Source organism: Hemitrygon akajei, chromosome 31 (assembly GCF_048418815.1).
Source record: "Hemitrygon akajei chromosome 31, sHemAka1.3, whole genome shotgun sequence".
Classification (NCBI taxonomy): Eukaryota; Metazoa; Chordata; class Chondrichthyes; order Myliobatiformes; family Dasyatidae; genus Hemitrygon; species Hemitrygon akajei.
The window spans coordinates 39,854,595-39,867,462 of NC_133154.1; the positions used below are offsets into that span (position 1 = coordinate 39,854,595).

Consider the following 12,868-nt stretch of genomic DNA (forward strand, 5'->3'; position numbering starts at 1 on the left):
GTAGGGCATTGAGGAATGCAGTGGAACAGAGAGATCTGCGAATAACAGTGCATAGTTCCCTGAAGGTGGAGTCTCATGTAGATAGGGTGGTGAAGAAGGCTTTTGGAACGCTGGCCTTTATAAATCAGAGCATTGAGTACAGAAGTTGGGATGTAATGTTAAAATTGTACAAGGCATTGGTAAGGGCAAATTTGGAATATTGTGTACAGTTCTGGTCACCGAATTATAGGAAAGATATCAATAAATTAGAGAGAGTGCAGAGACGATTTACTAGGATGTTACCTGGGTTTCAGCACTTAAGTTACAGAGAAAGGTTGAACAAGTTAGGTCTCTATTCATTGGAGCGTAGAAGGTTGAGGGGGGATTTGATCGAGGTATTTAAAATGTTGAGAGGGATAGATAGAGTTGACGTGAATAGGCTGTTTCCATTGAGAGTAGGGGAGATTCAAACGAGAGGACATGATTTGAGAGTTAGGGGGCAAAAGTTTAAGGGAAACACGAGGGGGTATTTCTTTACTCAGAGAGTGATAGCTGTGTGGAATGAGCTTCCTGTAGAAGTAGTAGAGGCCAGTTCAGTTGTGTCATTTAAGGTAAAATTGGATAGGTATATGGACAGGAAAGGAGTGGAGGGTTATGGGCTGAGTGCGGGTAGGTGGGACTAGGTGAGATTAAGAGTTCGGCACGGACTAGGAGGGCCGGAATGGCCTGTTTCCGTGCTGTGATTGTTATATGGTTATGGTTATATGGTTATACAGTGAAAAGCATTGTTTGTGTTAATCAACACAACCTAGGATGGACTGGGACAGCCCACATGATTCACCACAGAATCTGGCACAAATACAACTTGCCCACCATGCTTGGCAGAATAATAACCACAACCACAAAACAAGCCCCTTTTCTCCCACCCAACTGCCCACTCACCAACTCACACAAACAAGCAGTCCTCCAACCCCAGGACAAGCTGCCTCCAGCCCTTCAGCCTCCTGTGAACTCATGGACATAGAGATATTGAGCCTCTGACTTACCCAGTGGAATGGGGAAATCACAGGCCCAGGACTTTAGCCAGTCCAGGCATTGTTGCTGATCACTGACCCTGATGGTGAGACTGAATGTAGAGGTCAAGGCTTTCTGCTTGGGTTCCCGTCATCGGTGAGTTCGATGTTTTTAATGGCCAGTGTTCGGAGTTCAGTGATGGGTGTGTTCCGGGATCAATGCCGAGGATCAAGTCCTGAGGATTAAATTGGAAGTCCAGATGTTGAGGCCCATTGGCTGAAGCCAAGTCTGCGAATCTCTGCAAGTCCCTTGGGAATGTCAAAGCCCAGTATCTGCAGCCCCATTGGAGGCTGAGAAAGACTGTGTGTCTGTGTCTGGGTGGGACCAAGCTCATCTTGCTGTTGTTGTTTGTTGTGTTCTGTGTTGTTCTGCTGAGCATCGTGGGCAGGCTATGTTTGTGCAGGAACGTGTGGCAACACTTGCGGGCTGCCCCCAGCACTTCCTTCTGTTGTGTAGGTTGTTAAAGCAAACAGTGTACACATAGTAAATAAATCAATATCTGAATCAGTGTTGGAGTGAGTGCCTGAGGTATTGGCACCAGTTTGATGCACCATATGAACAGTGGTACAGCAGGACTCAAAGGTCAGTGTTTAAAATAAATTTATTATCAAAGTGTTTATATGTCACCATGACTACCCTGAGATTCATTTACTTGTGGACATTCACAGTAAATACAAAGAAACACAGCAGAGTCACTGAAATACTGCACACAAAGACGGACAAACAATGTGTGAAGGACAGCCAATTGTACAAATACAAAAAAGAACAAAAGTGAATAGTAAAAAATAATCAATATTGAGATAAATAATAAATAGAGTTATCCACTGTAGTTCAGGAGCCTGATGGTTGAAGGGTAATATATCTTCCTGAACCTGGTGGTGTGAGTCCTGAGGCTCCTGTGCCTCTGTCCTGATGGCAGCAACAAGAGGAGAGCGTGACCTGGATGGTGGGGGTCCTTGATGATGGATGCTGCTGTCCTGCGACACTGCTATATACAGATCTGCTCAGTGGTTCTTCCTGTGATGTACTGGGCTGTATCCATTACTTTTTGTTGGCTTTTCTGTTCAAGGGCATTGGTGTTTCCATAGCAGGCTGTGACGTAAGCAGTCAGTGTACTCTCCAATGCACATCTATAGAAGTCTGTCAAAGCTTTAGATAACATGCCGATTCTTCTCAAACATCTAAGAAAGTAGAGGCACTGCTGTGCCTTCTTTCTAAGGGCTCTTACGCACTGGCCTCGATACTAGTGCACGACCACTCAGGGTTAGGAGTATAGAAAGAGTTAAATTCCAGCGTGACATCTACTTCCAGTGATAGGAGGGAGCACGTTTGCATTTAATGGCATCTGATGATCCATGGACTGACCCCCTGGGTCTGAATCACCAAAGGCTGTGAGTCCTGTGTGTATCAGCACTGCTAAATTTGGCACAAAGACTCTTCAGAAGGGAACAGAGAGAACCAAGAACAGTAGATTTCTAGGTGGCTGTGTGAAATGATGTAAACTGACCTGTCTTTTTCAAAGGACTCTGTTTTTTACTGTGTCTTTGATGGGCTAAACCAGCCAAAAAATATCCCCTGAGCAGAATTCTCAAAAAGTTTTAATTTGCTGTTTTTCAACATTCTGTCCACGTGGACCCCAAGTGATATCAAATCCTATTTTGATGCCAAAGTTCACAGTGGTCGATTATCAAAGTGTATCAACCATACACAGCCTTGAGATTCATTTTCTTGTGGGTGCCTGTAGACAAACAAAAAATACAATAGAATCCAGGAGAAGCCACGCTTAACAAAGACCAACAAACAAGAGAGGACAAATCATGTAAATGATAAAACAGGTAAACAAATAATACTTAGAACGGGAGTTCCAGAGTCCCTGAATGTGAGTCCACACCTGAAACAGTTCGCGTTAGGATAAGTGAAGCCAGTCCAGGAGCCCGCTGGGTACAAGACAACAACTGCTCCCGAACCTGTTGACATGTTGACAAGACTCCTGCAGCTCCAGCTCGATGGTAGTAGCAAGAAGAGAGGGAGATGGGTCAAATGCAGGCAAACTGGGCTCAGGTGGGGCGTCTTGGCTGCCTTGGCGTAGTGGGGCCGAACTCTGCTTTGTTTTCTGCTTTAAGGATTCAGCACTTGGCGCTTTCATCCACTTGTTGCTTTAATGGGTGCTCTCTCTTCTGCCAGTGGCCACCATTCATCCGTTGCAAGGTGCCATACCTGCATTCCTGAGAGTTAAGTTCACTGACTCTTTCAGAAGATTGTAAAAATGCTAGTATTTGAAGGCCCATCTTCCCTTCTGACACCTGGAGGCTTTGCTGGGGTTATTTGTGAGATGTATTTGGGATGATGGTGTCATCACAGATTGACTGTCATAGTTATATTTATAGTCATAGTCATTGGCCATATTTACTCGTAAGGCAAGTATCAACACACCTCAGAAACTACCCATTCAAATTATTGATTTATTTATTGAGGTAACGCGGACCTGGCCCTTTGAGCCGTATAACCATATAACAATTACAGCACGGAAACAGGCCATCTCGGCCCTTCTAGTCCGTGCCAAACACTTACTCTCACCTAGTCCCACCGACCTGCACTCAGCCCATAACCCTCCATTCCTTTCCTGTCCATATACCTATCCAATTTTACTTTAAATGACAATACCGAACCTGCCTCTACCACTTCTACTGGAAGCTCATTCCACACAGCTACCACTCTGAGTAAAGAAATTCTCCCTTGTGTTACCCTTAAACTTCTGCCCCCTAACTCTCAACTCATGTCCTCTTGTTTGAATCTCCCCTACTCTCAATGGAAAAAGCCTATCCACGTCAACTCAATCTCCCTCATAATTTTAAATACCTCTATCAAGTCCCCCCTCAACCTTCTATGCTCCAAAGAATAAAGGCCTAACTTGTTCAACCTTTTCCTGTAACGTAGGTGCTGAAACCCAGGTAACATTCTAGTAAATCTTCTCTGTACTCTCTCTATTTTTTTTTTGCACAGCAACCCCCGATTTAAACCAGCCTAATCACAGGACAATTTACAATAATCAATTAACCTACCAACTGGGACATCTTCGTACTGTGGGAGGAAACCTATGTGGTCATGGGGAGAACGTAGAAACTCCTTACAGACAGCAGCAGGAAATGAGCCAAAAGCTTTCTTTATGACCCTATCTGCACGTTTTATGAATTATGCAGCTGAATTTCCAGATCCCGTTATTCAGCTACACTCCTCAGTGACTGTGTAAGATCTACCCTGATTGGTCTGACCAAAGTACAAAACCTCACACTTGTCTGTATTAAATTCCATCTGCCATTTTTCAGCCTATTTTCCAGCTGATGCAGACCCCTCTGCAAGCTCTAATAGTCTTCCTCACTGCCCAACCTTGGTGTCATCTCCAAATTTGCTGTTCCAGTTAACCACGTTATCATCCGGATCATTGATATAGATGACAAACAACAAAGGACCCAGCACCGATCCCCGAGACACACCACGAGTCACATCTCTTATGTTTCAAACTTTGGGAAGGAAACCAGATGTAGAATTACAGTGTTTCCATTACAGAGAAAGCGCAGTGCATGTAGACAAATAAGACCATAAGGTCATAAGACATGGGAGCAGAATTAGGCCATTCAGCCCATTGAGTCTGCTCTGCCATTCTCTCAAATGCAAAGGTCACTGCAAGGTCAGTTGGGAAATCAAAACTACACTTTTTAGTGTATGAGATGTCTGTTAGAGACTGGTCACAGTGGGATTGAAGTTGTCCTTCAGCCTGGTGGTACATGCTTTCATCTTCTTTCTGACAGAAGGGGTGAGAAGGGAGAATGACCAGTGTGGGAGGGGTCCTTGACTACTTTGGCTGCTTTCCCAAAGAGTAGATGGAGCTGATGGAGGTGGTTTATTGGTTATTGGAGTGATTAAAATGGTTGACTGAAAAAAATACTGTTCACGTCAACGATCAGGTATATTCTCACTGACATATGACATGAAATTTGCTTTTTTTGTGGCAGCAGAGACAAACTGTGCAAAGACAGAAACATCTATAAATTATAAAAAATAAATGAACAGTGCAAAGATAGTTAAAGTAGCATAAAGTACACAAGTGGCATAAATTAACCAGTCAAAGTGTCATAGAGCAGAGGACCTTCAGCCCATTCTGTCCATGCCGGACTATTATTCTGCCTAGTCCCTAAGTCCTGCAGAGACCCTGCTCCTCTACATCCCTCCCATCCACGTACTCATTCAAACTCTTCTTACATGTTGCAATCGAACCCTCATCCCCTACTTTTGCTGGGAGCTCATTCCAACTCGCACCACCCTCGGAGTGAAGAGGTTCCCCTTAAATATTTCACTTCTCACCTTTCACCTAGTCTGTCCTGACCTCACTGCTTGCATTTACCCTGTCTATACCCTTTATAATTTTGTATACCTCTAACAAATCCCCCCTCATTCTGTGCTCCAGGAAATAAACTCTTAACTATTCAACTGAGATCCTCAAGCCCCAGCAACAAGCTTGTCAATTTCCTCTGTACTCTTTCTGTCTTATTGACATCTTTCCTGTAGGTAGGTAAGCAGAACTGTAAACAGTACCCCAAATGAGACTTCACCAACACTTTATACAACTTCAACATAACATCCCATCTCCTGTACTCAATACTTTGAATTGAATTGGCTTTATTTCTTACATCCTTCACATACATGAGGAGTAAAAATCTTCATGGTGCATCTCCATCTAAATGTGCAATGTGCAATCATAGTAATTTATAATAAATAGAACAGTTAATGTAACATAGAAATACACTCAAATCAGTGGAAGTTAATCAGTCTGATGGCCTGGTGGAAGAAGTTGTCCCCGGAGCTTGTTGGTCCTGGCTTTTATGCTGTGGTACCGTTTCCCGGATGGTAGCAGCTGGAATAGATTGTGGTTAGGGTGACTCGGGTCCCCAATGATCCTTCGGGCCCTTTTTACACACCTGTCTTTGTAAATGTCTTGAATCATGGGAAGTTCACACTACAGATACGCAGGGCTGTCCACACTACTCTCTGCAGAATCTACAGTTAAGGGAGGTACAGTTCCCATACCAGGCAGAGATTCAGCCAGTCAGGATGCCCTCAATTGTGCCCCTGTAGAAAGTCTTTAGGAGTTGGGAGCCCATACTGAACTTCCTCAACTGTCTGTGGTGAAAGAGATGTTGTTGTGCCCTTTTTCACCACACAGCTGGTATACAGACCACGTGAGGACCTCGGTGATGTGGATGCTGAGGAACTTGAAGCTGTTTACCCTCTCAGCCCCAGATCCATTGATGTCAATAGGGGCTTTTGAAGGTTAATGTGCCGAAAGCTCTCTTTACAACCTTATCTAACTGTGACGCCACTTTTACGGAATAATGTAATGTAAAATTTACTCTGTGAATAAAGGTGTTTTTGTGTGGAAAATCAGAGGCCTGGGTAGATATTAACCCTCATAATTCATGCTGCTGTTTGTAAGGAGTTTCGACGTTCTCCCTGTGACCAGTGTATCTCCTCTGGGTGATACGATTTCCTCCCACATTCTAAAGATGTACAGGTTAGTAGGGTAATTGGTTACATGGGTGCAGTGTGGGCTCATTGGGCTGGAAGGGCCTGTATCTGTGCCAAATTTCTAAAAAAAATAACATAACACAAATAGAAGAATGTTGTTTATTTTTGCAGGAATCCTCAACATCTGCAGTAGGAAATGGAGAAACCTTTACCATATCTGGCCACAGCAGCACCTTCCAAAGGATTCAACATTCCCACGCCGTGGATCGAAAATATATCCGAGAACGGCACCGCGCAACCCACGGCCAGTACCAGTGGAAGTGCCATCCTGATTCCCGTCATCTACTTCACTGTCTGCGTAATCGGCCTGGGCGGCAACACCCTTGTTATCCACGTTATCCTGCATTATGCCAAGATGGAGTCGGTCACCAACATCTACATCCTGAACCTCGCCATCGCTGATGAGCTGTTCATGCTTGGCCTCCCCTTCCTTGCCATTCAGAATGCCTTGTCCTACTGGCCCTTTGGCTCACTGATGTGCCGACTGGTGATGACAGTGGATGGCATCAACCAATTTACCAGCATCTTCTGCCTGACTGTCATGAGCATCGACAGATACCTGGCCGTGGTCCACCCAGTGAAGTCCATCAAGTGGCGCAAGCCTCAGGTGGCCAAGGTCATCAATGTCATGGTCTGGGCCATTTCCTTTGTGGTGGTCCTCCCAGTCATCATCTTCTCCAGCGTGAAGATCGGCATGCACACCTGTAACATTAACTGGCCGGAGCCCATCATGGTCTGGTCAACGGCCTTCATCATTTACACAGCCACCCTGGGCTTCTTTGGACCCTTGCTGGTGATCTGCCTCTGTTATCTCCTCATTGTGATCAAGCTAAAGTCCTCGGGCCGGAAGGTGAGGGCCACCTCCACCAAGAGGAAGAAGTCAGAGAGGAAGGTAACTTGGATGGTGGTCATCGTGGTGGCTGTGTTTGTCTTCTGCTGGCTGCCCTTCTACGTCATGAACATTGTCAATCTGGTGTCCACCATGCCCTCAGAGCCATCACTGGTCGGCCTCTACTTCTTCGTGGTGCTCCTGTCCTACACCAACAGTTGTGCCAACCCCTTCATCTACAGCTTCCTCTCGGACAACTTCAAGCAGGGCTTCCGCAAGATTCTCTGCCGCACCACCAGACGAGTGGACGACAAGAACGTGGGCAGCAAGGCCACGGGCAGCAGCTACGTGGAGATGTGCCACGTCAACAATATTGCGCAGGGGGCACAAGCCCAAGTGGGTTTTTCGGAGAGGAGCCCAGAGCAGCAAATGCCCGGGGAAGTCCTGCCCAACAGTGTCAAAAGCGGGCCACTGGAGATCAGTGACTTGTAACCCGCCGGGATCGAAGGACTGTCTGTTTCTTTCCACTCCCCTCCTGTGATGAACAGACCCTTCCACCTTGGGATTGGACCACCCAGTGTAGGAAAGGTTCTGGGCCGATTTAGCTGAACTTCTTCCAGGTGGAAGACGGGATGGTCAGAACCCTTCGTCCACTGGGGGCAACTTTCTACAGTCTCGCACCATGTTGAGGATGAGGTGGACTGAGAGGCGGGGTCCAGTGGCACAGACAGTTGCTTTCCCAACCCCAAAACCAAACATGCCAAGTTCCACCAACGTACACCTCACTGGTCAAGGTGAAGGTGGGAAATGGTTCTTCAAGGAAAATATAACAGTGAGCTATCTTTGACAGGACGTAAAAGCCAATGAAAATGTTCTACCACCTTTAAGACCCTGGATGTAAGTATAATGCAAGTCGTACTTCGTGATACACAAGGAGTGGATTGATCCTCACCTTGTGAAGGAACATGTGAAGAACTTGGAGCCTATCACTAGCAGGGGGATCGGATCTGACGTCTAAGCCGATGCTGTGATTTGTTGCCGTCACAACCAGACACTTGGACATTAGTGCCGTTTGCAGTGACGTTTTTGTGTACTGTATCACAGATAGTTTCTGTAACTGTACTGCATTCCATGTTCACCCAGATACATGTGCCTGTACTGGCAGGTGCCTGTACTGAGTCCTTGGTGCCCTTGCCTGTACTTCAAGGTGCCTGTCTATGGTGTTTGACTCCTGTGCCTGAACTGCCTGGTCATTGTACTGTGCTGACAGTTGTACTCCTGGGTGCCTGAACTCTGCTACTAGGTGCCTGTATGTAGCTGTACTGTCATATGCCTGTACCTCCATTGCCTGGCTGTTACACTGTACTGCCTAATACCCTTTTGTCTATTGTTGGGTGTCTTTCTGTTACCTGTAAAAGCTGGACCAGCACAGCCTAGTGTCTACACCTGTAGTATCTTGACTGTACCTGTATTGACCACATCAGTGCCTGTTCGGCCAGCCGCCTGTATTACCAGGTGCCTGTACATGTATCTGTACAACCTGCTGCCTGTACTGTTTGGTGCCTGTACCTCTGATGCTCAGAGCCTATACCTGATACATGACAGTTTGTTTCATCGCTGTTATTGTTGGCTTCATTATTTCCCGTTGATTAAACTTTTCAAATCTTGTGTGAAGTATCAGTGCTTTACAAGGCCAGATCGAAAACTCTGACGTTTAAAGTGCATCCAAGACTTCCACACTAACCTAACCATTGAGTAACCATAACCCAAGGAAGCTACAAGGTCAACTTACCCCTCTCTGTCCTTGACCACAAGACCATAAGACGTAGGAGCAGACAGTCCATTCAGCCCATTGAGTTTATTCCATCCTGGCTATTTTTTATCCCTCTCAGTCCCAGTGTCCTGCCTTCTCCCCATAACCTTTGACACCTTTACTAATCAGGAACCTATCAATCCCTGCTTTAAATAACCTTATGATTTGTCCTATAACAATGAATTCCACAGATTCACCACCCTCTGGCTAAAGAAATTCCTCCTCATTCCTGTGAGTATAGACTCACATGTACACACACGTGTGCACACCCACACAAAAATCACTAAAAGAACAAACAAGAGAAAATCTGCAGATGCTGGAATTCCAAAAGCAACACGCACAGAATGCTGGAGGAACTCAGCAGGCCAGGCAGCATCCATGAAAAAGAGTACAGTTGATGTTTCGGGCCGAAACTCTTCAGCAGGACTGGAGAAAAAAAGCTGAGGAGTAGATTTAAAAGGTGGGGGTGGAGGGGAGAGAGGTGATAGGTGAAACTTGGAGGGGGAGGGATGAAGTATGAATAAGGTATGTTTCAAATCTCTCTCTTTCATTGACTATTGCAGATTTTAACATGTTTTCCTGTTAACCCAAGCACAACTGAACAACACTAGTGGCAGCAATAGGATGGGGGTTATTTCTTGTTGCTGTCTGTAAGAAGTTTGTATATTCTCTGATGACCATGTGCGCTTCTTCCAAGTGCTCCGGTTTCTTCCCACGTTCCAAAGACACATGGGTTAAGGTTGGTAAGTTGTGGGCATGCTGTCTTAGTGCTGGAAGCATGGTGATACTTGTGGGTTTCCCCTCATTATATTTGGTCTGTGCTGGTTATTGATGAAAACGACACATTTCACTGTATGTTTTGATGTCTTGATGTGATTAATAAAGCTAATCTTCAAATCTTTAGATAGCAGAGGAGTCCTTTGTAAATAGATCCTTCTTAGATGGCAGACTGTGACTGTTGGTATACAGAGCAATACACTAACAACAAAATGCAGGAGGAACACAGCATGTCAGCAGCATCTATGGAGGGAAATAAACAGTTGACGTTTCAGTTTGAGACCTTCATTCAGGACTAGAAAGGAACAGGAAGAAGCCAGAATAAGGAGGGGAAGGAGAACAAGCTGAGAGGTGAGACCAGGTGAGGGGAAAGGTGGGTGCGTGAGAAGGGGGGAGGTGATAGGTGGAAAATATAAATGGCTGAAGAAGAAGGAATCTGATAGGAGAGGAGAGTGGACCATGGGAGAAAGGGAAGGGCAAGGAGAATCAGAGGGAGGTGATGGGCAGGTGAAAAGAGAAAGTGTGGAGGGGAGCCAGAATGGGGAATGTTAAAAGAAGAAGGGGGAAAGGGGTAGACATTACTGTAAGTTAGCAAAATGGATGTCCAAGCTATCAGGAAATTTATTTCAGATCACTGTTTATTTACCACTCCTCTATAGATGTGCCTGACCAGCTGAGTTCTTCTAGTATTTTGTATGTGTTGCTCTGGATTTCCATCATCTGCAGAATTGTTTGTGTTTATGCTGTTGGGGTACTGCTGGGCCACAATCTGTCCGGTAGGCCCATTGTCTTTGCTTGTTACTGCCCACTGAACTCAGGTAAGCACATCTCAACTCCATTCTGTTCCCCTTAGTTTGGTCCCTTCCCACCGACATCCATGACACTTTACGTGCTCTCAGTCTCCTCAAAGACTATCAATTCCCTGGCCCTGACCGCCACATTTTCACTATGGATATTCTGTCCCTATACATTTCAAAAGGCTTTAAAGCTCTCCAATGCCCATCCATTTCCCGTCTACCATCACCCCCCTCTGTCTGGCAGAACTGGTCCTCACTCTCAACAACTTCTCCTTCACTCCTCCCACTTTCTCTAACCTCAAGGGTGGCCATTGGCACCTGCATGGGTCCTAGCTAATGTGTGCCTTTTCATTGACTATGTAGAACAGTCCATGTTCCTAGCCGCCTCTGCTAATGCCTCCCAGCTCTTCCTGTGCTGCTTCATGCACCCATGCTGAGCTCGTCAATTTCATCAACTTTGCCTTCAACTTAAATCCTGCCCTAACTTTCACCTGGTCTATTTCTGACACCTCTCTCCCCTTTCTTGATCTCTCTGTTCTCATCTCTGGAGACAAACTGTGTACCAGCACCTTTTATAAACCATGCCTATCTTGTCTATAACCCTTCCCATCCTGCCTCCTGTGTATTCACTTTCCTCAGTCCTTCGTTTCTGCCACATCTGTTCCCAGGATGAGGCTTTCCTTTCCAGGACTCAGAGGTGTCCTTCTTCTTCAAAGAATGGGGGTTCCCCTCCTCCAACATTCATGCTGCCCTCACCCCCATCTCCTCCATTTCCCGGACATCAGCACTCACATTTCTCCCCAGCTTCATAACAACGGTAGAGTTCCTCTTGTCCTCACCTATCACCCCAGGAGCCTCTGCATCCAACACATGATCTTCTGCAACTTCTGCCATCTTCAACGGAACCCAACCCCCCCCCCCCCCCCCGGTTTTCCACAGGGATCGCACCCTCCATAACTTCTTTGTCCATTTGTCTCTACCCACTGATTTCCCTCCCAGCATGTACCCCTGCAAGCAGCTGAAATTCTACCCTGCCTATTCACCTCCTCTCTCACTTCCAGTCAGGGCACCAAACAGTCCTTCCAGGTGAGGCAACACTTCACCTGCAAACCTGGGGGGTCATCTGTTGTATCTGGCGCTCCCGATGCAACCTTCTCTACGTTAGAACATTACAACATTAGAAGGTCTTTGACAAGAACAGGACATACAGTCCACAAAGCCTGCTGCATTCCTATTCATATAGTGTGTTGAAATAACTATCAAGTTTGGATTTGAAAGTCTCTAAGCTACTACTCTCAACTACACAACTAGGTTGTTCCATGTGTCCACAACTCGCTATGTAAAGAAATGCTTCCTGATGTTAGTCTGAAATCTCCCTTTAGCTCCTCCACCTATGGCCCCGTGTCCTTGCTGATGGATTAATTTTGAAGCAGCAGCTGGCATCCACCTTACTTATACCCTTAATGACTTTGAGCACTTTTATCATGTCTCCTCACATTCTTAAAAGATTTAATTCTTTCAATATTTCTTCACAGCTCATACCCTGCAGACCTGCAGTGAGTCTAGTCACCCTTCTCTGGACTCTCTCCAGTGCCTTCACATCCCTTACACAATATGGGGACCAAAATTGTACACGGTATTCAAGGTGTGGCCTCACACACGTATTATGCAGCTTAAGGAGAATGTGTCTAGACTTGAACTCCACTGAGTGCATTATATAGCCCAACGTTCTATTAGCCTTCCTAATCGCTTCTGTGCATCGTCTAGATGTTGATTGTGATGGGTCTACCAGGGCACCCAAATCCTTCTCATACAGAGCACTTTCTAACTCGAGAACCCCCCCCCCAGTGCATATTTATATCTAGTATTTCTACTTCCTATATATAACACTTTACATTTATTTACAAGGACTCTCTGACGGTTGTGTCTGAAAAGAGGATGCTGTCCAAGTTGCGTGCCATCTTGGACAATGTCTCCCATCCATTCCATAATGTACTGGTTAGGCACAGGAGTACA

At 45.7% G+C, this 12,868-nt stretch overlaps 1 protein-coding gene across 4 annotated transcripts in view; it reads left to right on the forward strand.

Annotated features, from left to right (window-relative positions):
* LOC140719258 (somatostatin receptor type 5-like) overlaps nucleotides 1-9,133 on the forward strand; it is an 80,983-nt gene extending 71,850 nt beyond the window's left edge. For all 4 annotated transcript variants that reach the window (XM_073033749.1, XM_073033748.1, XM_073033750.1 and 1 more), the window contains one exon: nucleotides 6,748-9,133. In XM_073033749.1, coding sequence (XP_072889850.1) covers nucleotides 6,773-7,957 — 1,185 coding nt within the window. In that variant the 5' untranslated portion in view covers nucleotides 6,748-6,772 and the 3' untranslated portion in view covers nucleotides 7,958-9,133. The remainder of the gene's footprint in view (nucleotides 1-6,747) is intronic.
* Nucleotides 9,134-12,868: the final 3,735 nt, after the last annotated feature.